The sequence below is a fragment of the Schistocerca serialis genome, chromosome 1 (genome assembly GCF_023864345.2).
Source record: "Schistocerca serialis cubense isolate TAMUIC-IGC-003099 chromosome 1, iqSchSeri2.2, whole genome shotgun sequence".
NCBI lineage: Eukaryota > Metazoa > Arthropoda > Insecta > Orthoptera > Acrididae > Schistocerca > Schistocerca serialis.
Window position 1 is genome coordinate 201,946,164 of NC_064638.1, and position 27,915 is coordinate 201,974,078.

The 27,915-nt window shown below is 42.8% G+C and overlaps 1 protein-coding gene across 1 annotated transcript in view; it reads left to right on the top strand.

Moving 5' to 3' along the window:
* Nucleotides 1-27,915, top strand: part of LOC126465478 (39S ribosomal protein L19, mitochondrial) — an 82,588-nt gene that overhangs the window by 6,451 nt on the left and 48,222 nt on the right. The window contains exons 2-3 of the mRNA XM_050096309.1: nt 5,390-5,644; nt 26,886-27,020. Coding sequence (XP_049952266.1) covers nt 5,390-5,644; nt 26,886-27,020 — 390 coding nt within the window. The remainder of the gene's footprint in view (nt 1-5,389; nt 5,645-26,885; nt 27,021-27,915) is intronic.

Here is a 27,915-nt window from a genome sequence, read left to right on the forward strand (position 1 = left end):
TCTAGAGACCTTAGGACCAGAAAAAGGATTCTCCTCCGCCAGTCCACTGACCTGGATGACCTGGAAATGTGTCGTCCAGTGTTGTCCTAGTGATTGACATCCAGTAAGCAGGGTCACCATCTTGCCACTACATGCTGTTAGATTGCAGTTCTGCAACCTGTGAGAATGCAAACTGTTCCGCCATGTCCAGATTAACAGCTGAGGTTATTGACACCTCCGCTAAGAAAACAGGCGCACCATACGTTCATGAAGCAGAGCACATCACACATTTATTTTTGGACCATCACTCAAAGTTTCTCTGCTAATGGTTGTTCAGACTTCCAGATTCTCACACTGTATCAGCTTATCTTTCCGGATACATGAAAGCAAGCTTTGTGGGTGAACATCACCTTTTTCATACAGTCTGGGTTATCATTGATGCAACTGCTTCTCAACTGCTATATCATCAGGTTGAAGTGCACGCAGCAGCTGCACCTTGTAGGCATCATGCTTCAGTCTCCTGTGTAGTAGTCTGTGTACTGTGATTGGTGTTAACTGCAAGAGACATTTGATGGACTGATTTGGCAGGGCTGAATGCCTGTTGCACCTGCCACATTTTGATCACAAATACTCAAATACTAGGACTCATCCTCTTTGTGACCTTTCTAGATTCCTTTAACATTTTGTACCCCTGTTTTATGGTAGAATATGATAGTGGTGTGCTTCTGTAACTTGGTGTCTATCAGCCATTCCATATGATACAAGTGATGAAACACGAAAACAAGGCACCTCCATTGTGCTACTAAAAGTGTTAAATAACAAGGTCTTTGATGTGGCAAGTGTAGGTAATTTGTGTGTGCCCGTTCATTGTAACTAAACTTAGTAATTAGCATGCCAGCATAGGATTCTGAACAAAATTTGGAGCTCATATCACATTTGCGCATTCACAGGTAGTCTTGTCATTTCTTCTTCTTTTGTGGGGTTTTAGCATATAGAGCTATATGCATGATGGCATCCTTATGGAGAATGCTTATAATGAAAAATGATTTAGGTACAACCTGTAAATTTCTCCCATTTCTCTGTGAGTAATAGTCCATAAATGTGTGCTGTGGAAGCTCTGTGCCATTTGGAAAGTAAGAGGGAACTTGGGAATAGCAAAGACTGCAGTCCCCCACCTCGTCTTAGACCAATGATGTCATCAAGATGGTGGATACTCCTATTTAAAGAGTGCCCCCGCTTACTCCAACATGCTCTCTGCTAACACAATCCAACCCCCTGGGGGTTAGAAAGGAAAGGGCCCGAGGTATCCCTGCCTGTCGTACAAGGCGACTAAAAGGAGTTTCACATGTTTTTGCCTTTATGTGACGGTCCCCTGTAGTGTTTGACCTCCATTCTTCAAAAATTTTCCCGAAGAGCGAGCCAATTAGGGAAGGGCGCCTTACAAGGTGCATCGTTTCCATCGTGCATTGAGATCTTTAGCCCACTTTCTCGTCATTGCATTGCAGTCCTGCCCACTCTCCATCTCTTGGGCAAGGACACCTCCCTGAGTGCGTTTTCTGCCATGCACTATGCAGTGCCGATTTATGTGTCGACGATGACCATGGACTTCTTTGCACCTGATATCCAGCACAGTAGCCAGTCCGTTGCGGTGGGGCCACCGTGTACCCTGTTGGTTGTAGCCCCCTGACCACACAGGGATCACTCTGCTGATGTCTGCGCTGTTAACTCCCCACATATGCCAAGGGGTAGATGCCCATCCCCCTGGGGCATCTGGACTCGCGACAATGGCCATCCTGCCGTATGGCCTTTGCTGCGGCTGTGTGGCAGCCATGGGGGAGGGCCCCTGGTTGTAGTGGGTTGCATCGGGGCGGATGACACGTGATGAAGTGCAGTTCATCATGTCTTGCTGGTGGTGAAACACCAGCAGTCTCTAAGGGATCATGAGCTCAATTCAACACACAGAAGTACGACCCCAAATCGTTCCCCTCCCTGGCCACACCATGGGAAGAACATCAGGCTAAGGATGGTAGTGGATCTTATTCGCCCCAGGACCTTGTATATTCAAGAGCTGATGGGGAATATTTCATGATGAGGAAGCCACAGTTTTTTGTTGAACATTTAGAGGACAAGTTCGGGGAGGTGGAGGACTTGTCCAAAATGAGATCTGGGTCAGTCTTGATCAAAACAGCATCCTCTGCCCAGTCACGGGAGTTACTCGCTTGTGACAAGCTGGGGGATGTTTCTGTAACCATCACGCCCCATAAGAGCTTAAATAAGGTCCAGGGTATCATATTTCACAGAGACCTTCTTTTGCAGTCCAACGATGAGCTGCGCGCCAATTTCGAGCGGCAATGTGTACATTTGGGCTAGCGTGTTCACCGGGGTCTGTAGGATAATCTGGTTGCCACCGGCACCTTCATCTTGGCCTTTAAGGGTGATACATTGCCCGAGAAGGTCAAGGTGATGGTCTACCGGTGTGATGTAAAGCCCTATATCCCTCCCCCGATGCGGTGCTTTAAGTGCTGTAATTTCGGCCATATGTCTTCCTGCTGTACTTCCAGCGTCACATGCCGAGATTGTGGATGCGCATCACATCCCAATACCCCAAGTACCGCGTCTTCCATCTGTGTCAACTGTGGAGAGCACCATGTGTCTTGCTCGCCTGATTGCAGGATTCTCCAGAAAGAAAGGAAAATCATGGAGTACAAGACCCTGGACAGACTGACCTACACTGAGGTTAAGAGAAAATTTGAACGCCTGCATCCTATGCATATGACATCATCTTACGCTGCCGCCACAACAGTTCTGACACCGTCAGCTCCGCCAACCCAGATCACCTCTCAGAGCCGGAAGACTACACCTGCCCCCTTGATGGTGGGGGGCTCCTGCACTGCCTACTTCGGGAGCAACACCCCCCACCCCCAACCATTGGGGACATCCATCCCCACTTCTAAGACGGAGAAGCATAGGTCTTCTTTGACTTCTCTCACTAGGAAGGGGTCCCTTGGGTCACTCCCTTCCCAGGTTTCTTCTAGTGGGAAAGACAACACTCGCCAGTGGCTGAAGAGCCCAAAAGCAGCTGGTCATGCGGCTTCACGCTCATCCTCAGTCCCGGAGACTGAGCCAGTGAAGTCATCCCAGTCAGGGAAACCCAAGGACCAGTGAGAGAAATCCAAAAAGAAAACCCCTGGCACCGACACCACCACTATGTACAAGCTCTGCGGCTGAGGATGAGGTGGAGATTTTGGCATCCACTGAGGATGTAGATCTCGCCAGACTCTCAGACACAATGGATATAGACTGCTCAGGCAATAAATCGGTGGCAGCAGGTGACTCTGAGGTGTAAACTGCCTCATTGAATGTTCCATGCCTTCCCAGTCTCACGATGTCATCCTCCAGTGGAAGTGTGGTGGTTTTTTCCACTGCCTGGCTGAGCTACGGCAACTGTTAAGCTTTACACCTGCTATCTGCATTGCCCTCCAGGAAACCTGGTTTCCAGAAATGCGGAGCCCTGCCCTCTGCGGCTATAAGGGATATTACAGGAACCATAGCGACTACAATCGAGTGTCAGGTGGCGTTTGCGTTTATCTCCTAAACTCGGTCTGTAGTGAACATGTGCCCCTTCAAACCCTTCTTGGAGCTGTGGCTGTCAGAATAAGGACGATGCAGGAAATAACTGTGTGCAATGTATATCTTCCTCCAGATGGTGCAGTACCCCTGAATGTATTAGCTGCACTGATTGGTCAACTCCCTAAACCTTTCCTACTTGGCAGAGATGTCGAAACTTTACTGACGCAATTTGACCTCTGCCTCTAAATACTGGGGCCGCCACACATTTCAGTGTGGCTCATGGTAGTTACCCAGCCACTGATTTATCAATTTTGCAGCCCAGGACTTCTCCCATGTATCAACTAGAGAGCACATGATGACCTGTGTGATAGTGACCACTTCCCTATTTTCCTGTCACTGCCCCAGCATCAGGCCCATGGACACCTGCCCAGATGGGCTTTGAACAAGGCAGACTGGGGAACTTTCACCTCTGCTGTCACCGCTGAATCTCCCCCACATGGTAACATCGATGTGATGGTTGAGCAGGTGAGTAGCACAATGGTTTCTGTGTCAGAAAACGCAATCCCTCACTCTTTAGGGTGCCCAAGGTGTAAGGCGGAAGTTGCTGAAGCAATTAAGGAGCGTCGGTGAGCTCTACAGTGGCATAAGCAGCACCCTTCCCTGGAGCACCTCATAGCTTTCAAACGGCTCTGTGTCCGTGTTCGCTACCTTATCAAACAACGGAAAAAGGAGTGTTGGAGAGATCATCTCCACCATTGGGGCCACATGTCACCTTCCCAAGTCTGGGCAAAGATCAAACATCTTTTTGAGTACCAGGACCCAACAGCTGTCCCTGGTTTTACCATAAATGGCGAGTTGTGTACCGACGCAAACACGATTGCCGAGCACTTTGCTTGAGCCTCTGCATCGGAGAATTACCCCACAGCCTTTCGTACACTCAAACAGCGGCTGGAAGGGAACGTCCTCTACACGCTGCAGTGAATCCTATAACGCCCCATTTACAGAATGGGAGCTCCTCAGTGCCCTTGCATGTTGCCCCGACACAGCTCCTGGGCCTGATCGCATCCACAGCCAGATGATTAAACATCTCTTATCTGACTACAAGCGACATCTTCTTGTCCTCTTCAACTGGATCTTTTAATCTGTCTGAAAATTTCAGTTTATAGCATGATAAGTACAGTAGCTGGATATGGTTTATGTAAGCGTGGTTAATTTCTGTTGATTCTGATTTTTGAGAATTTTTAGCCATTATTAGCTACTTTGGATAAAATCTTTGTCTTCACCATAGTATATATTGATATAAATGTTTGGGAAAGATACGAGTGATGGGACGATGATAGACCTCTAATTTCTGCTGCTTTATCACTGTCAGTGATCCACCATCTGATTCATGTTAACTCACCAGTTATCTCGCTTGTGTGTTTTTAAAGCTGCTATGGAAATTCTACATGGCAATTAAAATAAAATAAAACACTAGTGGGACAAATGTACCCAGTAGAATAGAATAATATATACTGCACAACAAGCTCATGCAAATTTTGACACGGACTGCCACATACTGAATTCAGATTTGTTTAATGTAATGATACACACATTCTGAGAGCCAAGTTGTTTGTTTGTTTGTTTGTTTGTTTGTGTGTGTGTGTGTGTGTGTGTGTGTGTGTGTGTGTGTGTGTGTCACATTTTGGAGTGACACTATTTTGTTGCATTATGATGTTTCACTTTTTACCAAATATATAAAACAGTTACTAGTAAATATAATACTACTGTGTTCTGTGTCTTTCTTCATTTTCATTTATATTTATATTGGAGCATATGACTCATGAAGACTATGGGACAGTCACAGGTGCTCAACAGCAACAAAAGCGGTCTGGAGTAACAGTGATTCAGGATGTCTTGAAATCAGAAAAACCTGTCACAACAGGCAGGGAGTCGTTAGAAGGTCGCTCTGGGGAAGGTGTGGACTATAGATTGATATACCCAGAATTTCTGCCAGATCCTGATATGAAGAAAAGAAATCAAATTCGTGAAAAGCTGGAAAGAATGGACATGCTAAGCCGTAGAAATAATATTGACATACCTGAATTTTATGTTGGTAAGTTTAAGATGAACAGTTTCATGCTTTTTTTTTATAAATTATCTGGAGAAATCAGTAAAGTCCATTTATTCATTGGTTCTGCAACAAAAATTATATTTTTAACTCAATTTATGGTATTTTATTTGCCCTAAGACTCTTAGAACTGTCATTATGCTGTTCATAAAACATATTGACACTGTATCAGTAAATAACATGTAATAATTATTTTCAGTGGTGGCATAGAAGCTGAGATGTTTAAATTATACTAGAGTTATTGGATTAGGGACATCTCTTGTATCAGCAGTATCAGGAAAAGATAGATTGCTACTCACTCTAAAGATGACACGTTGAGTTGCAGACAGGCTCAACAAAAAGACAGTTGCACATTATCTTTGGCCGGTGCCAACAAACTTACTTCAGATTTTTAGAGAATGTCCTAATAAACATTCCTAAGTAAATGGAGTATATATATATATATATTTTTCAGATGTTCTGTTAAAACCGACTGCAAGAACGAAAGTGCTGTGCTTTGCTCTGCTGTGGGCATTTAAGCCATTAGGAAAATTGTTTTTCCCATGCTTATTCTTTCCCATTAGGATTATTCAAAACGATTTAGGCAATTTCAAGTGATTGTAAAAATGCTTCTATTGGCATAAGGTATTATATGATTATATGTATAGAAAAAAACAGTTGAAGTTTTCTGTGTCATGTGTACAAATGTTTGATGCCTGAACTGTTAGTCACTTGGCACTAGTCCAGTCTGTGGCCCAATGTAGCTCACACTCGTCCCAGTGTGCCCACATAAGTGTCTGTCACAGATGCTCTGATTCATCTGCCTTTACAAAAACATCCTGTTTCCTTCAACTTCTGTAGCTACTCATTAATATGTTGTCAGGTAGGTGGAAACTTATTAAACGTGGTCCTGAATTCCTGATGTAGTGGAGTTGTGAAATTGCTCTTGCATAATTACATCACGGAAACCACCGTTTTCAAACACAGGTCATTTTTTGTTTCCATTTCTGATAGAAAATTGGCAAAATGAATACATGGGCAAAGACAGGTTTATCATCAGCTAGTCTTTACGTATGAGACTGTGAGAATGTGGATGTCAAAGAGCAACTCCTAGGTCCTTGAACCACAGTGGACCAGATTTGGCACATGAACTCCTAGTCCCAAGAGGACCAACGTGTGTGTGTGTGTGTGTGTGTGTGTGTGGGGGGGGGGGGGGGGGGGGGGAAGGTAAGGTAGTTATCTCCAATATTCACGGAGATACAGACATGCAACATTTTTGTAAGCCCCTATAATATAGGGTGCCCTGCATAACAGATTTGTTGTGAGGGAATGGCATCAACCTGTATTATCAGTCTAGTCTACAGGGCAGCCTGCATGTTAGGTCCCCTATCTGCAATCAGATAGGCAACCAGCTGCATACAGTTGCGCCCCTCCCCCCTCCTCCCCAAGTTCTTGTTCTTCCGCAGACAACAGTGTGTCATCTTTGAGACGACGACCATCAGTACATCACAGCAAATGATTACTCCTGGAGTGTGCCCCACGTTGCGAGGTCACCGGGCTCTTAGCACAGGTTTGTACCACTGATTTCACCCTGTGCCAACTGCAAAAAAGTTTTGTGTGCAGAAATGTGCTGAGGACTGTAATGGAGTCATTTACAGATGCAATCAACTGCAGCTGCATACAGAACATTTGACTCTGCTGACAACTGTGCTACAAGACTTCAATGGCTGAGATGTACGCTCCAACTCGTGAGCACAAGCCCCTGTTACAGTGTGAGACAAGTCAGGCAAAGGCACATTCACACCCCTACATGCCATTATTACATTAAAAAATGCTCACACAGTAAATTGCACAATTTAAAACTATCATAGAACTTATGCCAAGTGACAACTACAGATTTGTTGTTGTTGTTGTCTTCAGTCCAGAGACTGGTTTGATGCAGCTCTCCAGGCTACTCTATCCTGTGCAAGCTTCTTCATCTCCCAGTATTTACTGCAACCTACATCCTTCTGAATCTGCTTAGTTTATTCATCTCTCGGTCTACCTCCACAATTTTTGCCCTCCACGCTGCCCTCCAGTGCTAAATTTGTGATCCCTTGATGCCTCAGAACATGTCCTACCAACCGGTCCCTTCTTCTTGTGCCACAAACTCCTCTTCTCCCCAGTTCTATTCAATACCTCATCATCAATTATGTGATGTATCCATCTAATCTTCAGCATTCTTCTGTAGCATCACATTTCAAAAGCTTCTATTCTCTTCTTGTCCAAAGTATTTATTGTCCATGTTTCACTTCCATACATGGCTAACTCCATACAAGTACTTTCAGAAACGACTTCCTGACACTTAAATCTATACTCGATGTTAACAAATTTCTCTTCTTCAGAAAAGCTTTCCTTGCCATTGCCAGTCTGCATTTTATATCCTGTCTACTTCGACCATCATCAGTTATTTTGCTCCCCAAATAGCAGAACTCCTTTACTACTTTAAATGTCTCAATTCCTAATCTAATTCCCTCAGCATCACCCGACTTAATTCAACTACATTCCATTATCCTCGTTTTGCTTCTGTTGATGTTCATCTTATATCCTCCTTTCAAGACACTGTCCATTCCATTCAACTGCTCTTCCAAGTCCTTTGCTGTCTCTGACAAAATTACAATGTCATCGGCGAACCTCAGAGTTTTTATTTCTTCTCCATGGATTTTAATACCTGCTCCAAATTTTTCTTTCGTTTCCTTGAATAACATCGAGGAGAGGCTACAATTCTGTCTCACTCCTTTCCCAACCACTGCTTCCCTTTCGTGCCCTTCAACTCTTATAACTGCCATTTGGTTTCTGTACAAATTGTAAATAGTCTTTTGCTCCCTGTATTTTACCCCTGCCACCTTCAGAATTTGAAAGAGAGTATTCCAGTCAACATTGTCAAAAGCTTTCTCTAAGTCTACAAATGCTAGAAATGTAGGTTTGCCTTTCCTTAAACTATTTTCTAAGACAAGTTCAAGTTGTAGGGTAGTATTGCCTCATGTGTTCCACCATTTCTACGGAAACCAAACTGATCTTCCCCAAAGTCGGCTTCTACCAGTTTTTCCATTCGTCTGTAAAAAATTCATGTTATTATTTTGCAGCCATGACTTATTAAACTGATAGTTCGGTAATTTTCACATCTGTCAACACCTGGTTTCTTTGGGATTGGAATTATTATATTCTTCTTGAAGTCTGAGGGTATTTTGCATGTCTAATACATCTTGCTCACCAGATGGTAGAGTTTAGTCAGGACTGGCTCTCGCGAGGCCGTTGGAATGTTGTCTACTCCCGGGTCCTTGTTTCGACTCAGATCTTTGAGTGCTCTGTCAAACTCTTCATGCAGTATCGTATCATCTTCATCTACATCCTCTTCCATTTCCATAATATTGTCCTCAAGTACATCGCCCTTGTATAGACCCTCTATATACTCCTTTCACCTTCCTGCTTTCCCTTCTTTGCTTAGAACTGGGTTTCCATCTGAGCTCTTGATATTCATACAAGTGACTTTCATTTCTCCAAAGGTCTCTTTAATTTTCCCCTCATGAGATAAGCCTCTACATCCTTACATTTGTCCTCTAGCCATCCCTGCTTAGCCATTTTGCACTTCCTGCCAATCTCATTTTTGAGACGTTTGTATTCCTTTTTGCCTGCTTCATTTACTGCATTTTTATATTTTCTCCTTTCAACAATTAAATTGAATATTTCTTCTGTTACCCATGGATTTCTACCAGCCCTCATCTTTTTACCTACTTGATCCTCTGCTGCCTTCACTACTTCACCCCTCAGAGCTACCCATTCTTCTTCTACTGTATTTCTTTCCCTCATTCCTGTCAATTGTTCCCTAATGCTCTCCCTGAAACTCTGTACAACCTCTGGTTTGGTCAGTTTATCCAGGTCCCATCTCCTTGAATTTCCAACTTTTCACAGTTTCTTCAGTTTTAATCTACAGTTCATAACCACAGGTTGTGGTCAGAGTCCACATCTGCCCCTGGAAACATCTTACAATTTAAAACCTGGTTCCTGAATATCTGTCTTACCATTATATAATCTATCTGACACCTTGCAGTATCTCCAGGTTTCTTCCATGTATAAAGCCTTCTTTTATGATTCTTGAACCATGTGTTAGCTATGATTAAGTTATGCTCTGTGCAAAATTCTACCAGGCAGCTTCCTCTTTCATTTCTTACCCCCAATCCATATTCACCTACTACGTTTCCTTCTCTCCATTTTCCTACTCTCGAATTCCAGTCACCCATGGCTATTAAATTTTCGTCTCCCTTCACTACCAGAATAATTTTTTTATCTCATCACACATTTCATCAATTTCTTCATCCTCTGCAGAGCTAGTTGGCATATAAACTTGTACTACTGTAGTAGGCATGGGCTTTGTGTCTTATCTTGGCCACAATAATGTGTTCACTATGCTGTTTACAGTAGCTTACCCGCACTCCTATTTTTTTATTCATTATTAAACCTACTCCTGCATTACTATATTTGATTTTGTATTTATAACCCTGTATTCACCTGACCAGAAGTCTTGTTCCTCCTGTCACCGAACTTCATTAATCCCCACTATATCTAACTTTAACCTATCCATTTCCCTTTTTAAATTTTCTGACCTACCTGCTCGATTAAGGGATCTGACATTCCACGCTCCGATCCATAGAACGCCAGTTTTCTTTCTCCTGATAACGACATCCTCTTGAGTAGTCCCCACCCGGAGATCTGAATGGGGGACTATTTTACCTCTGGAATATTTTACCCAAGAGGATGCCATCATCATTTAACCATACCGTAAAGCTGCATGCCCTCGGGAAAAATTACGGCTGTAGTTTCCCCTTGCTTTCAGCCGTTCGCAGTACCAGCACAGAAAGACCGTTTTGGTTAGTGTTACAGGGCCAGATCAGTCAATCATCCAGACTGTTGCCCCTGCAACTACTGAAAAGGCTGCTGCCCCTCTTCAGGAACCACACATTTGCCTGGCCTCTCAACAGATACCCCTCCATTGTGGTTGCACCTACGGTACCGCCCATCTGTATCACTGAGGCAAGCAAGCGTCCCCCACCAACGGCAAGGTCGATGGTTCATGGGGTGGGGGGCAGACAGATTAGTTACAGGACATTATTCTGCACTTATGCAGTACAGGTATTACACAAATATTCAAATTTTACCAATTATATGATAGTCTGCAGGACCTCGTCATTTTCCCCCACAGAGATGATGGTTACCATTCCAGCCTCCTGCATGCTGATCTGTTCCATAGTGAGACCAGTCCAAAGAGGGTGACTGCAATGGAAATCCAAGCCTAGTACTGTCTGGTTCACAATGACATCTTCCAACCACCTTTTAAGCTGCCACCAGTTACTGCACAATTCCTGGTGGGTATGTATGCAAAAATTGAGAATGGATGTCTCCAACACATACACCAGCACCAATGAAATTTGGATGTTGAGCACTATGTACATATTAAGGATGCACTTGCAAAAGATGAAAATGCTGACAATGTTGCTGCAGCAGTAATTCTGCTGGCTGCGTACACTGGTAGCCACTGCCAGATGTAACACCATACACAGGTTGCCTTGACATATATCAAGAATTATGGCTGCCCTGACCTGTTTATCAATTTTATATGCAACCCTCAGTGGCCTGAGATCACATGGTAGGTGATGCACACCCAGGCTTCCAGTGATCACCATGCTACAGCATGGGTATTCTATCAAAGCATAACAAGAGGAAATGTATTTGGCCCAGTGCACTGATGGATGCACGCCATTGAGTGGCAAAAATGTGGACTACCACACTCCCATAACTTCCTGTGGTTAGTAAACATAATCCATCCGTACAGTATTGATGACACCATTTCCGCTGATGTATCAGGCCCTGCATACGATCCTCCATAATATTAACTGGTCACAAAGCTGAGTGCATGTATGTGTGTATGTACGTATTTATGTATGTATTTGTAATTCATCCCAACACCTGGATAGAACTGGAGGGAGGGCTGTATGTACACTATGTGATCAAATGTATCTGGACACCTGGCTCAACATGACTTACAAGTTCGTGGCGCCCTCCATTAGTAATGCTGGAATTCGAGATGGCGTTGGCCCACCCTTAGCCTTGGTGACAGCTTCCACTCTCACAGGCATACGTCCAGTCTGGTGCTGGAAGGATTTCTTGGGGAATGGCAATTCTTCACGGAGTGCTTCCCTGAGAAGAGGTATCAATGTCGGCTGGTGAGGCCTGGCATGAAGTCAGCGTTCTAAAATGTCCCAAAGGTATTCAGGTCTGGACTCTGTACAGGCCAGTCCATTACAGGGATGTTATTGTTATGTAACCATTCTTCCACAGGCTCTGCATTACGAACACGTGCTTGATCATGTTGAAAGATGCAATCACTGCCACCGAATTGCTCTCCAACAGTGAGATGCAAGAAGGTGCTTAAAACATCAATGTAGGCCTGTGATGTGATAGTGCCATGCAAAACAACAAGGGGTGCAACCTCCTCCATGAAAAACATGACCACACAATAACGTCACCGCCTCTGAATTTTACTGTTGGCACTACACACGCTCGCAGATGATGTTCACTGGGCATTCGCCATACCCACAACCTGCCAGCAGATCACCACATTGTGTACCATGATTCGTCACTCCACACGACGTTTTTCCACTGTTCAATCGTCCAATGTTTACACTCCTTATACCAAGCAAGGCGTTGTTTGCCATTTTCCAGCTTGATGTGCGGCTTATGAGTAGCCGCTCGAACAGGAAATCCAAGTTTTCTCACCTCCCTCCTAACTGTCATAGTTCTTGCAGTGGATCCTGATGCAGTTTGGAATTTGTGTGTGATGGTCTGGATAGATGTCTGCCTATTACACATTACAACCCTCTTCAATTGTCGGCAGTCTCTGTCAGTCAACAGACGAGATCGGCCTGTACGCTTTTGTGCTATACGTGTCCCGTCATGTTTCCACTTCACTATCACTTCAGAAACAGTGGACCTAGGGATGTTTAGGAGGGTGGAAATCTCGTGTACGTATATATGACACAACTGACACCCAATCACCTTGACCACATTCGAAATCCGTGAGTTCCGCAGAGTGCCTCATTCTCCTCTCTCAAAATGTCTAATGATTACTGAGATCGCTGATATGGAGTACCTGGCAGTAGGTGGCAGCACAATGCACCTAATATGAAAAACGTATGTTTTTGGGGGTGTCCGGATACTTTTGATCACATAGTGTATGTATGTATGTATGTATGTATGTATGTATGTATGTGTGCAATATGTGTCACACGCATATGTGAGCAAAGCTGCAGGTAAAAGGCTAATATATAAATAAAATAAAGTTGTTCCTATTGAGATCTGAGTCAGTGACTTTACAGTTACCGAAGCAGTTCATTACACATTTGACACATACAAATACACACATGAATAGGAACTGTTTTGTGTGCAACTGAGCTTAGAAATCTTCCAATCTTCTAAGCCAGTTTATAGAGTTTTTTGAGAATTGTGTCGTACTGTCTTACAAAATTTATGTTTGGCCCCTGACCTTCAAATCCTATAAGTTGGAAGAAAATAAAAAGGGGCCAATCTTGTAAGATCCTATACACAATCACTAGCAGGCCTGTGGTCTTACGTTGGCATATTTGCCTTGTGAGTGGATGGTACAAGAGGACTTACTGCACTCCCTTTTTTCCACTCAAATGAATTTGCAAGAACACAACCTTTGTCATAAAAATATGATTTTTCTTGTAATACTTTATAAACAGTAGAAGCCTACCCGCTGCAGTGCTTGGCTGGTCGACATGCTATGATGCCTCCAGGATGCCTGTTACTCTAGCACATGACAACATACAATCCATTCCACCCACTGTAGCCCTTGCAGGATGAGACATACATCTGCTCACTGCAGAGTCTCCCAAGGTAACTCTTATTCTAATTCTTTAGCAAGATACAATGCATTCCACTCACTGCAGTGCTTGTCTAGTTGAGAAGCAGGTGCTCACTACATATTCTCACAGGTAATTGCCACGTCCACTCACTTGTGGGTTGTTTGACAGGGATTATAAGTCATTTGGCTGGAGCCAGTGAGACTACAACATTGTTATTGCGAAAATCACATCTCATACAAAAAAGCAGCAATGCCAACCGTGCAGCATCACAAAAACACGAATTTTCTTTTTAATGTATTGAGGGCAAGGAATAATTTTCCTGCCAATAAAAATACCATTTTGGGAAGGTAATTGCACATATGGAGAACTCACTTCATCAATCAGACTGTATGGAAGAAATTCATCTCAATCAAGGCATAGATGCCACAAACATTGTAAGAACAGTTTGTTTCTTATTACTTACCATTCATGCATGGTATCTTGCCTGTTTGATCAGATTTCTCCTCCTGAATCTGTATGTGGAAATAGATGAAGGGCAAAGGGGCTTGCCCTTACTAATATGCAGTCACGTGAACTGGAACAACAGTAACATCACGGACACTGGCTGGCTGTGCAGTCTCATGTTGGTGTCTTGGCAGAAGTGGGAGGTGACGCCACAGAAGGTGGTTGGACCGTCCACTCTGGCGGAGTTTTGACAGAAGCAGGTGATGTCACAGGAAATGATGATTGTCACTGTCTGTGTCTGCATTCCTTGTATTTGGAGTTAAAGACATATTAACATTATCTGCAAAAAGATACCTCTGAACACTGGTGTTAATGCTGTTGTTTCTAAAGTCCCTAACAGGTCTTAGAAAGCTTGGCAGCACAGATGAAACTGAGAACACATGCAACTCAGATGTACTTAATTTCTCAGTTTTTACACATTCACAAATATCAGAACAAACAAACACATGTGCGAACATAACTATTGCATGTGTTTCACTGCATCCAGATCAGAGGGCCAAAAAACATAGGATCTACACTTGCTAGCGTCTGGTCTTGCATTGGTCCATTTACCTTTTGAGTGTACAGTATGAGTACAGTATGAGAGGACTGACTGCCCTCCCTTTATTCCACTCGAATGAATTACAATAACATAACCTTTGACATAAAAATATGTTTACTTTCATAATACTGCACAAATTCTACTAGCCTGCCCACTGAAGAGCTCAGCTGGCCAAGACATAAATCTGTTCGCTATGGTATCTTCAGGCTAACTGCGATTCTAGTACATGATAAGATACAATCCATTCCACTCACTGCAGCACTTAGCAGGCTGATACATACATCAGCTTGCTTCAGATTCACCAAGGTAACTGTCGCATCCACTCACTGGGTTCCTCAGCGATTCCTGCCTACGATGAACAAAGAGGCAGGTAGGTGCTCACCAATATAATTGTAAAGTTCACGACAGGAACCATCTTATACTGGACAGGGGCACCTGCTCAGTTTGTAAGGTGACACTAGAAGGCACTGCAAGTGGCAAAAGTGGGTGAGAGAACCCAGCAGGTCCCCTACATAAACTAGCGGTAGATCCAAGTGTGGCCCAGGTATTTATTTACAGCTGTGCACCCACGCTTGCACCACACAGCGTCTGGCCATGTACTTGTTTGTGACATCATATCTCATTAACTGTGTGCCGTATTATGATATGATTTTGTAGTTACATTCAGTGGTATATGTGCATACTGTCTGCAAAATGTTTCACGAATACAGGTAGTAGTAAAGAGGTAATAAATTATGCCTCATGCAGTACTTTTACTGCGTGAACAGCAGAAAAGTAGTAAGCGAGAAACATTTTTCATTCCAATGTTTTGTAGGTGTTGTCAGAGAGAAAAATTTTCGTAAAGTTTTGAAATTATGTGTGAACTCTGTTACAAGTTGCTAAGTACTCTTATTCTCTAATACTGGATAAAAGAAGGCTGGAAATTCACATGTTGCAGGCTACACTTATTTTTTACTCTCATCCCTATCCCTTTGCTAGGTAAGTGGTTCTTATCCCCACAGTGATTGTGACCTGACAGTAAGGTATATGTGTACCAAGTTTGGTTGAAATCAGTCCAACAGTTTAGGAGGAGATTACACACACACACACACACACACACACACACACCACACACATTTTTCTATTATAATTGTGGATACTTTACATGGTGTCCGTAAAAGAATACCTCAGGTATAAATTTTAATAATATCAACTGGAAGCATTGTAGAGGGTTGATTCAAGGCTGTAATTAAAAAGAAACTCAAACAGTTTTAGATAAGTGCATGCTCAAGTACTACTTTGTTGTTTTCCCACATGAAGTGCCACTGCCACATGTGCAAAATGGTGACTTCTGAACATAAAGCACTTTGTGTTCTGCTAAGAGTGAATCTGTAATTTCAGTTCAAAGTGCATTTAGCTTAAAGTTTAATTGTGATCTCTTGTGTGCGGGATCATCCACTGAGCTGAAGAAGATGTAGACAGTGTCAGAGCATCTTACCTTTGTAGTCCTAAGAAGTGTGATCAAAAAGCAAGTCTTGAACTTCGGTTGTCGTAGACGCCAGTGAGGAAGGTTTCAAGAAAACATTTACTCCTCCCTCCATACTGGTTAGAGTTAGCACATGCTTTAAAGTTAGATGGCTATGGTGTAAGCTATAACTTTGCAGTGGGAAGATGACTTTATTGATTGTGTGGTGTTCATTGATGAGGCAACTCTTCATCTAAGTGGGAAGGTAAATGTCCATAATGTTCATACCTGGGAAACAGAGCATGCTCATAAACCTGTACAATATCAAATTGATTCCTCAAAATGAAACCTTTCCTGCACTCTTACCTGACATCATCTGTATGGACCACACTTTTTCCTTCTCTGAAGCTACTGTACCAATGGCTTATCTGGGTATGTTACAAGAATGGCTCTTTCACCAGTTGGAAGGTTAATGTGAAAACTTTTATTTGGCAACAAGATGGAACCCCTCCCCTTTGGAATCTCTTTATATGACAGTGGTTGGATCTCAAAGTCACTGACTGCTGGACTGGCCGTAATGGTCAGTATGGCAGACCTCATTTCCACTGGCCACCACATCATCTGACTTCACACCCTGCGACTTTTTCCAATGGAGCGTCTATATTCTGGCACTATGTAAGGATTTGCCAGAGTTGAGTCACAGAATTGAACAGGCTGTTGCTTCCATTACTCTAGACTTGTTAACCAAAGCATGGGAAGGATTGCGTTTTAGGTTGGATATGTGCCATAGCCATATAACTAAAGGTGCACATATTGGACATCTGTAAGAAAAAACTAGATTCATATATCTTCAATTTGGTGTATGGGTTGTTGTGATTGTTCAAATTAAACTATTATAATATTCCACTGAAACTGGGCCATTCTTTTGTGGACACCCTGTATGTTAAACTCAAATGTGATCAGAAATTTTTGTAATTTGAATTAAGAAGGTGTGTGAATTGAGTGAACAAAACAGATAAGAATGAAGTCCACATTCCCCTAATGAAATTTTCACTGTGGAGTGGAGTGTGTACTGAAATGAAACTTCCTGGCGGATTAAAACTACATCCGGACCATGATTCGAATTCCATACCATCTGAGTTACTTAAGCATGACTCATGACCGTCCAGGGGGCTCAACACTCTTTGACGGGTTTGTGCTTGACTACCACATGGCCCCTGACTGTGCAGCATCTTTTTCCTTCTGTGCTGCATGTCTACTCTCGTACTATTCTTTTTCCCCTCCCTTGGGGAACACGTCTGGGGTGTTTTTGAGAATGTCCCACATCATCTGTAGCTGACATAAGAACAGTTTCACACTGTTTTTCATTCCTTTTTCCTTTCTTCATTCACTTTCTGCTATCCCTCCTCCACTTCGGCATTTGAGGCTCCTCTTATTCTTCTTCTGCCCTCTGTGCTCCTGAAGGCCAGCCCACACGTCTAATACGTAACAGGTGACTGGGTAATGCGTAATTCCCAGCCCTGGGTTGACAGGTAGGGTTCACATGTACCCACCAGTACAGGCCAGGCCCAGGGAGCAGTGATTGCCTGAGCTGCTACCTTCCCAAATTGTTGATTGGTCCCTCCATCAGGTATTCGGGAGGTGTGATCTGAGGTGTGAACAATCACCTAAGGCGAGTGCGTCCTCTTTTGAAGGGGTCACCCAGTTGGAAGTCATCGGGTATGCTGACAATCATGGGGATTTTCTTGCAATGAGTCAGTCATCATCTCTGTAGTCCACATCTACCAAACGTAAATAGAACCAAGTTCCCAATTCAATGACTCTCCCAGCTACACCACAGTTCCTCGTGGTTTCACATACTGAAGACGGTCTGTCCTTTGCAATGGTAATTCTGTTTCTAATTCAGAAAGGTGTAGATACAATTGCCAGCCCTGTGAAATCCTGTTCTCATTTATGCAGTGGCACTTCGCTTTTGGAGACGACTTCTGATTCTCAAGCACAACAATTGCTTGTTGCTTCGCTCCTCCACCGCCATCCTATTCATGTTGATGTCCGTAGAACTCTGAATTCTTCCCGTGGTGTTATTTACACTAGGCTGCTCAGCAGTCTGACCGAGGCCGAAATCCGAATGTATCCCTCTGATCAGGATGTCATTGTCATCCATCAGGTGATGAAAAAGGTAGATGCCTCCTTAGCGCCCACAGGCACTATTTTTCTCACCTTTGATAGAGTGGTGCTTCCACCGAAGATCAAAGCATGCTGTGAAGTTATCACAGTATGACTGTACATTCCGAACCCAATGCACTGCTACCATTGCCATTGTTTCAAACACATTCGAATGTCTTGTCGACACCCGGCCAAATGTATAACCTGTGGTAGGGGTACGCTTCTCCCCACTGTATCAATTGCAACAGCAACCATGCCGCCGCCTCTCGAGATTGTCCCACGTATCTCGATGAATGGGCTGTCCAGTAGATCCAGGTAAAGGAAAAAGTACCTTACCCGGTTGCCCACAAGTTACTGGCTAATCGCTAATCCTGTTTTCTACCATCTGGCACTTACATTATTGTTCTTGCTGCATCTCGCTCCATGAAGAAAATGACCACGCAGACATACGACCTCAAATTCGACTCTGAGGTTGTGAAATCACCCAGTATCATAGTAGCATCCTTAGTCATTCGATGTCACCAGCCTAGACTGCCTCCAGCTTATTGGGCAACTACCTCACCTCTCTTTCTGCTACTAGGTGACTTTAATGTGCCCCATTCCCCTTGGGGTACTCCCAGAACCTTAACACAGGAGCACCCATGTTATTTTCGTACTCCTCGCAACTGCCCAGCTTGCCCATCGTATTGAGTAGTCCATTCTCTCTAACACATAATTGAGCAACCATTTCCCATGTGCTATCCATTTGCTGACATCTACTCCACCTTCATGCACACCCAAATGGCAGCTTAGTAAGGCTGACTTGAGGCTTTTCTTCTCCTTGGCAACCTTCGGCGACCAAGATTTCCCCAATTATGATGACGAGGTGGAATACCTTACAAACGTTATCCTTACCGCCACAGAACATTGCATTCCTTGCACTTTTCTTTATCACGCTATGTCCCGGTTCCTTGGTGACTAAGGCGTGCCACAATGCAATTCGTGTGCGGAGATATGCTTTCCATGTTCTTAACCTTCATGCTATGATGGCAAATTGCATTCATTATAAACGGATGCATGCATAGTGTTGTTGCATTCTTTAGGATAGCAAAAAGATAGCTGGTGTTCATTCACTGGGTCTTTTAACAGTTCCATTTCCTCTTCTATCATGTGGACCAACATCCTACGGCTCTCTGGGACCAAAGTCCATTCCCTGATAGTAGCAGACAATGTCATCGTGTACCCTATTGCTTTCTCCAACACCTTGGGCCACCATTCTGTGGATATTTTGAGCTCCTCCCACTATCATCCTGCCGTCCTCCATCGGAAATGAGTGGAGGAGGCTCAGGTGATATCCTTCGCTTCTCAGAATCATGAGTGCTGCAAACCGCCTTTATTATGAGGAAGCTATAGCATGCACTCACTTCACCCCAATCCTCTGCCCCAGGGCCAGACGCTGTTCACATTCAGTTATTACAGCACCTTTCTCTTGTGGGCAAGCACTTTCTGCTTAATAAGTACAACCGCATCTGGACAGAGGGCACATTTCCCAAACGTTGGCATGAAGCCACTGTCATTCCCATACCCAAGGCCGGCAAGGACAAACACCTTCCTTCTAGCTATCACCCCATTTCTCTCACCAGCTGTGTTTGCAAGGTGATGGAACGTGTGATTCATGCCCAGCTGGTATGGTGGCTTGAGTCTTGCAATTTACTAATGACTGCACAGTGTGGATTTTGTGCGTGCTGTTCTGGAGTTGGCATACTTGTCACTTTGTCCACCCATGTCATGAATGGTTTTCTGCAGAAATCCCAGACGGTGGCCGTTTTTTCTCTACACGTAGGGCTTCTGTGGCTGTCTGCCCCGTTTCCTTCAGAAATTTTTAAAAGACCGAGTTTTCAAGTTACTTGTGGGTTCTGCCTTGTCAGACAACTTTATCCAGGAAAATGGTGTGCCTTTGCGATTGCCATCAACCCTATAATGGCCTGCCTCGCACCAGGCGTCTCTGGCTCCCTTTTTGTTGATGATTTTACCATCTGTTGTAGTTCTCCACATACTTGCCTCATTGAGTGGCATCTTCAGCAGTGTTACAATCGTGTTTACTCATTGAACATCAACAATGGCTTTCGTTTTTCCATTGACAAAACCGTTTGTATGAGTTTCTGATGGCACAATTGGTTTCTTCCACCTTCTTTACATCTTGGGCTTGTTGCTCTTCCGTTTGTTGAAACTATGAAATTCCTGGGGCTCATGCTTGATAAGAAACTTTCATGGTCCTCCTACATGACTTATCCGGCAGCCCGCTGTATGCGGTCCCTCAATGTTCTATGTGTCCTCAGTGGTACTTCCTGTGTGCAGATCAAACCACCCTCCTCTGTTTGTATCAGTCCCTTGTCCATTCGAAGCTCAACTATGGGTGTTTCGTTTATGCATTTGCATGTCTGTCCCTCCTATGGCATTTCAATACTACCCACCATCGTGGCATCTGTTTGCCTGCTGGTGCCTTTTACATTAGCCCAGTTGAGAGTCTGTATGTAGCAGCTACCAAACTAACACTATCCTACCACTGCAACTTTCTCCCCAGCAGATATGCATGCCATTTATCTGCAATGCATGGCCACCCATCTTACGCCTCCTCCTTGATGACTCCTTTGACCGCCAGTATGGGGCGCGTCCCTCTTCTATGTTACCTCCTGGAGTTCGCTTTTGGCTCTTGCTCCAGTAGCTTAACTTTATGCTCCCTGCAACTTTCCCAGTGGGTGTGAACCCTTCACCACCTTGGCTTTGTGTGGTGGCCCATGTTGACCTTGGCCTTCATTCACTTCCTAAGGACACTACTCCACCCTCACTCTATCACCTTCAGTTTCATGACCTTCGCATGGAACTTCGCAATAGTACCTTTACATTGATGGCTCTCAGACCGCCTGTGGTGTTATGTGTGCTTTGGTCATTGGCTCCTACATTTTTCGGTATTGGCTTCTGGAACACTGCTCAGTATTTACAGTAGAGCTCTTCACCCCGTATCAGGCCATGCAGTACACCCGACAACACAAGCGTTTAGTTGCGTCATCTGCTCAGACTCTCACAGTGCCGTTCAAAGCCTCTGTGTGCTGCAAACCATCTATCCCTTAGTGCAACGGGTCCAGAAAAGCTGTCACTGCTCACTCTTGATGGAGCCAGTGTGATGTTTATGTGAGTTCCTGGTCACGTTGGTCAGACAGGAAACAAGACTGCTGATGCTGCTGCCAAGACTGCGGTCCACGTACCTTAACCCGCTAGTTCTTACATTTTGTCCAAAGATCTCTGTGTTGTGGTCTATCAGCAGGTGGTGTCACTTTGGCATTACCACTGGTCCTCCTTTCATGGGAACAAGCTCCAGGTCATTAAGCCTCTCCCAGCAGCTTGGACAACCTTCTCTCGGCCCTCTCACCACGTGGAGATCATTTTAATCAGGTTGCTTACAGGGCACTATCTTTTCAGTCATCATCATTTGTTAAGTGGTGCCATTTGTTAAGTGTTGCACATTTCGCCCAACTTTTAACTGTCCACCATTTCCTGACAGAATACCCTTATTTTTAACCACGTACGTTCCCGTTTGTGTTTGCTGTCTGAGTTACCAGCTGTTTTAGTGAATGCTTTGCTGACTGTCAACTGCATTTCACTTTTTGTCTGTCATAGCAATATAGCGAAGGCTATTTAATTTTTAGTTCTGGAGCTCCGTGTTTCTATGGCATATTTTATAGACCTTCCTCCACTTTCCCATTTTTAGCAGTCTTCCTTTCTGTTGATTGGGATTGACATGTAGTCATTTTTAACTCCTCTTTTTGTTACGGTATATTGATAATTTTTACTTATGGACCGTCTGACAGCAACTGAATAAAACACAATTTTAGTGCCATACGCGTTTCTCCTTTATTTTCTGCAAGGCATCATCAGTGGCCTTGAATATGTACATATATTAGCTATTTACATTTTTGTCACTGTGCCTATAGGTTATAAACATTTCTGGTGGTTGGTATTTCCTATTAAGTAGTAATGTTTTGAACTGTACTTACAGGTTGTGTGGACAATTTCTTACATATTACGCTCCTGTTGCATTTTTGGTATTGTTGTTGTTGTTGTTGCTGTGGTCTTCAGTCCTGAGACTGGTTTGATGCAGCTCTCCAAGCTAGTCTATCCTGTGCAAGCTCCTTCATATCCCAGTACCTACTGCAACCTACATCCTTCTAAATCTGCTTAGTGTATTCATCTCTTGGTCTCCCTCTACAATTTTTACCTTCCACGCTGCCCTCCAATGCTAAATTTGCGATCCCTTGATGCCTCAGGACATGTCCTACCAACCGATCCTTTCTTCTAGTCAAGTTGTGCCACAAACTTCTCTTCTCCCCAATCCTATTCAATACCTTCTCATTAGTTACATGATCTACCCACCTAATCTTCAACATTCTTCTGTAGCACCACATTTCGAAAGCTTCTATTCTCTTCTTGTCCAAACTATTTATTGTCCATGTTTCACTTCCATACATGGCTACACTCCATACAAATACTTTCAGGAGCGACTTCCTGACATTTAAATCTATACTCGATGTTAACAAATTTCTCTTCTTCAGAAACGCTTTCCTTGCCATTGCCAATCTACATTTTATATCCTCTCTACTTCTACCATCATCAGTTATTTTGCTCCCCAAATAGCAAAACTCCTTTACTACTTTAAGTGTCTCATTTCCTAATCTAATGCCCTCAGCATCACCCGACTTCATTCAACTACATTCCATTATCCTCGTTTTGCTTTTGTTGATGTTCATCTTATACCCTCCCTTCAAGACAATGTCCATTCCATTCAACTGCTCTTCTTCTTATGAATGCCAATTTCCAGATTTTTCCCACCACATTCCAGAGCACTATGAACACACACTCACAGACAAACAGAAATAGTACATAACACAGAAAAACCCACAAGCACCAACACTCCGCAGTCAACCGAAAGTACATAAAGATGGAATGCCAATGAGAGCTGTTATCAACTTCAAGAAAGCCCCAACATACCACATAGCCAAACACCTCCAAAAGTTAGTTACAAAACACTATAAAGTAGAAAACAACAGAACAGTGATAAACACAGGAAAGCTAATAGAAAACACACAGAACATACAGATACCACACACAGCATCACTGATTTCATTCAATATAGAAAATATGTATACCTCCATCCCTATCACAGAAACAATAGAAATCATAGAACAAAATCTCTCATCCCACAGGAACCTCACCACAGACGCAATAAAAGAAATAACAGATATGCTCAGACTGACAACTGAACAAAACTACTTTCAGTTTGAGAAAGAATATTATCTACAAAGTGATGGACTGCCTATGGGATCCCCAATATCAGGAACACTAGCAAACATTTTCATCAGTCACCTAGAAAATCAGATATTTGAAAAGATAACGACTAATGAAAGTTTCAAAATCATATATTGGTACAGATACGTGGATGTCATTATTTGTCTGGTAGATGAGCCAAATATAAAAAAAATAGATGAACTCCATTCAGAAGTAAACAAAGCTTATCAGAACATAAAATTCACACTTGAAAAAGAAAAAGAAAATCAAATAAATTTTCTTGACATTACAATAAAAAAAGAAAATGGCAAACATACATTTAACATCTTTAGAAAACCAACGGCCACAGACACAATAATACATTCCACATCCAACCACCCCCACAGCCAGAAACTTGCAGCACTAAGATACATGTTACATAGATTAAACAGAATCCCACTCAGCAAGAGAAACTATGAACAAGAAATGAGTACAATCATACAAATAGCTAAGAACAACAGGTATGACACACATGTGGTACACAGGCTCAATCAAAAAATAAAAACACAAATACAAAACAAACACAACATTTCCGGAATACAAAAGAACTCACAAGCTGGAAGCTTACAAACACACTCTACAATCACACACAATGACAACAACACACAGAAAAGAACCAGATGGTGCACCATGGTCTACACATATAAACTAACACACAGAGTTGCAAACATCCTAAAGAGACAGGGCTTCAGAATGGCATATAAGTCTGGGCAAACCATCCAATCACACCTAAGCCAGCCAGCTACCAAGAGAGACAAATTCCAACAATCAGGAATATATAAACTTGAATGTCAAATTTGTGATGCAGTATACATAGGCATGACATGCAGGAATTTTGAAACAAGATACAAAAAACATATCAGATGTTGGAAGTATGAAACAAACCATTCCACATTTGCAGAGCATTTAAATCACCATAACCATCATCCTACAAACATGGAACAAGAAAGCCATAGCAGAAAACAAACATGTGATAAATGAACACACACACATCAGCACAGGCTCTCTACTACACTTAATAAAGGAAATGATAACATATAACAAAAAACTCTTCCCCACACCATCTGGACACACACACACACACACACACACACACACACACACACACACAGCCACAAGAAAAAAAAAAAATTATACCACACCAAAATACACACACACACACACACACACACAAATGCATACACAAACAGATCACAGATACTTCAATAATTACACTCGAAAGTTGGGCGCTTATGACCCTAGATGTTTTTGCGCCCTAAAACAAACAAAACGACAGCTTTAATTCTGCCAGTACCTCATCTCCTATCTTCCAAATTTCACAGAAGCTCTTCTGCAGTCATTGCAGAACTAGCACTCCTGGAAGAAAGGATATTGTGGAGATAGGCTTAGCCACACCTTGGGGGATGTTCCCGGGCAGAACTAGGAATTTCTTACAGCTAGGACAACTGTCAGTGATGTGCTAAAGAACAGCCTGTTCCATGTAGAGTACCAACCAGGTGCCCATGGGAACTGGCGGATTGGGGTGGGCAAACAACTGCCACGCGGGCAGTCAGCCAGCCAGACCATAGCCTATGTGATCGCACTGCCCCAGTTGAATGGCTACAGGTAGTGGCTCACACATATGCAGAATGTGTACAATAGGGCAGTCTGGTGGGTAATCTATACTACCTGCACATGCCTGCAGGTCAACTGACAGGCACTCCCAGGTGTGTGTGTGTGTGTGTGTGTGTGTGTGTGTGTGTGTGTGTGTGTGTGTGTGTGTGTGTGTGTGCGCGCGCGCGCCCTATGCGGCACATTGTCATGCCTATAAAACACACACACACACACACACACACACCTGCGCGCGTGCGGCGAACTAACTAATTATGCTTCAAAGAAGCTCCGCCACTCTCTAAGCACATGCCACTGCTTGGATCGGACAGTATAAAATTCTTCAGCAACAAGCCAGTACTACCATTACAATTAAGTGAAGTCAATTCTGCACAGGTTCTACTATTAAACCAGAAGATGAGGAATAGCAATGGGACCTTCTGTTGTGAACAGGACATAGAAAATCAGTTGAAAATGGTGGTTTATGTTGAAAAGTGGATAAAGTGCTGTAACAGTTTTTTACCGAAAGAAATGAGTGGTGGCAAACATTATAAAAAGATAAGTAAGAAACAATTGGTCAAATGTATAATGTACTGCCATATGTGCATTTAATGTGAACATCGTTAACTACAAACAAGAAGTATTTACTGAGGATGAACTTGTGATCATGCAGAGGTTTAACGAAGACTTTCTGGGCATTTAAGAAATCCAATGCAGTAATTTTAAAAGAAATAAAGGAGGAAAAACCTTTTGGTTAGTATTTAGGAGAGAAAAAAGTGTTTTTTAGTTACTTTCTTAGACAAATAGACCTTGGGCAAGAAAGGCAAAGGAAGGCCACAGCAGAAAATAATAGTAACAAGAAGTTGTTATCATAAAGTAGATATCAGCACAAAATAGAGAACAACAATGACAGTAACAATGCATTAGCAACAATGGATGGTAATAATGTTAACTGTCTGCCCTCAGGCTACAAGTACACATAAGACAACTGCTCACGTCACTTGAAGAGGAATACTACCCCAGTCTTGAAAATGTACCATCAGTCTGTTTATTCCAGAATGAGTCCTTTCTTCAAAGTGTGTGCTGGTACCACAAGCTATGCAGGGGAACTTTCGTGAAGTTTGGAAGGTAGGAGAGAGGCAACTGGCAGAAGTAAGGTGTGAGGACAGGTCATGAGTCATGCTTGGACAGCTCAGTCTGTAAAGGGCAAGATGGTCTCACGTTCGAGTCCCCATGCGGCACACAGTTTGAATTTGGTAGAAAGTTTAAATCCATCATTGTTTAAAATATTTCCTTTCCCTGTTGCTTCATAACCTGGGTTGTGAGTAACTGAATCTCGTTTCCCTTCTTCCCTTTCTTTCCCCTCTCTCCTCCCAGATGAAGGAACATTTCTTCCGAAAGTTAGGAACGTAAATTTTCGGTTCTGTTTTATGTGTATCTATCGGCTGTACTGAGCTGAGGTAAGTACTGGCCAGCGCCTCTATCTCTTTGTTAGTATTTGTTTCACATCTCATATGAGATTTTCCATTAATCATCATAATAATAGGCTACATAGAGGAAACTTTGATTCAAAATATGTAAATCAGTATTTCTGTGTGTATTTCATTCACATTTCAGTATAACATATCTTTAACCTCTTGTTATTCATATTTATCAAATGATTACATTATGGTATTATTGAGCTCATTGCAATTCAACGGTGTTCTCTTATTTTGCCAGGAAGCATAATGGCTGTCACAACATCTGATCCTCATGCACAGAATAAAGTTAATCGGTTTGTTGGCATATGTATCAGCCGAAGTGGATGCGGCCTAAGAGCGTCATTCATTCTTAGGAATGTTGTTGATCATCAAGGTAATATCTAAGGTTGTGTATTATATTTAAGCTAAATCCAGAATGCATTTCCCATAAAAGTTTCAGTTTTTTTTTACACATTTGGTTCCATAGGACCAAATTGACATGCAAATCTCCAAGGTCATGGAATGTGTCAGTACATGAAACTACAATACGAAAATAATAACAGAAAAAATAAAATGTTTGTGAACCCAAATACAGACAAACCATAAGTGTATGTAAACACAGTCAACAATATAACACAGGAATCAGCTTAATTTTTCAAGGAACTCTTTGACAGAATAGGAGTGACCCACAAGAGAGAGCTTCATTTTGGATTTGAAAGAGTGTGAATTACTGCTAAGATTTTTGAATTCTTGTGGTTGCTTATTGAAAATGGATGTAGCAGTATACTGCAGACTCTTTCTGCAGAAGAGTCAAGGAAGTGCGGTCCAAATGCAGATTGGATCTCTGCATAGTATTATCTGAGTGAAAGCTGCTGATTCTCTGGAATAAGCTGATATTGTGAACAAGAAACAACAGTAAAGAATATAAATATTAAGAGGCCAATGTCAGAATACCCAGACTAATGAACAGGCGTCGACAAGAGGTTCGTGAACTTACACCACTTACTGCCTGAACCACCCATTTCTGAACCAAAAATATCCTTTGCAAATGGGAAGAGTTACTCAAAAATATAATACCATACATCATAAGCGAATGAAAATAAGCAAAGTAGACTACTTTATGTTGTGTTGAATTATCACTCACTTCAGATACCGTTCGAATAGTAAAAATGGCAGCACTAAGTCTTTGAACAAGATCCTGAATGTGGGCTTTCCATGACAGTTTACTATCTATTTCAACACTAGAAATTTGAGCTGTTCAGTTTTACTGATCATATGACCATTCTGTG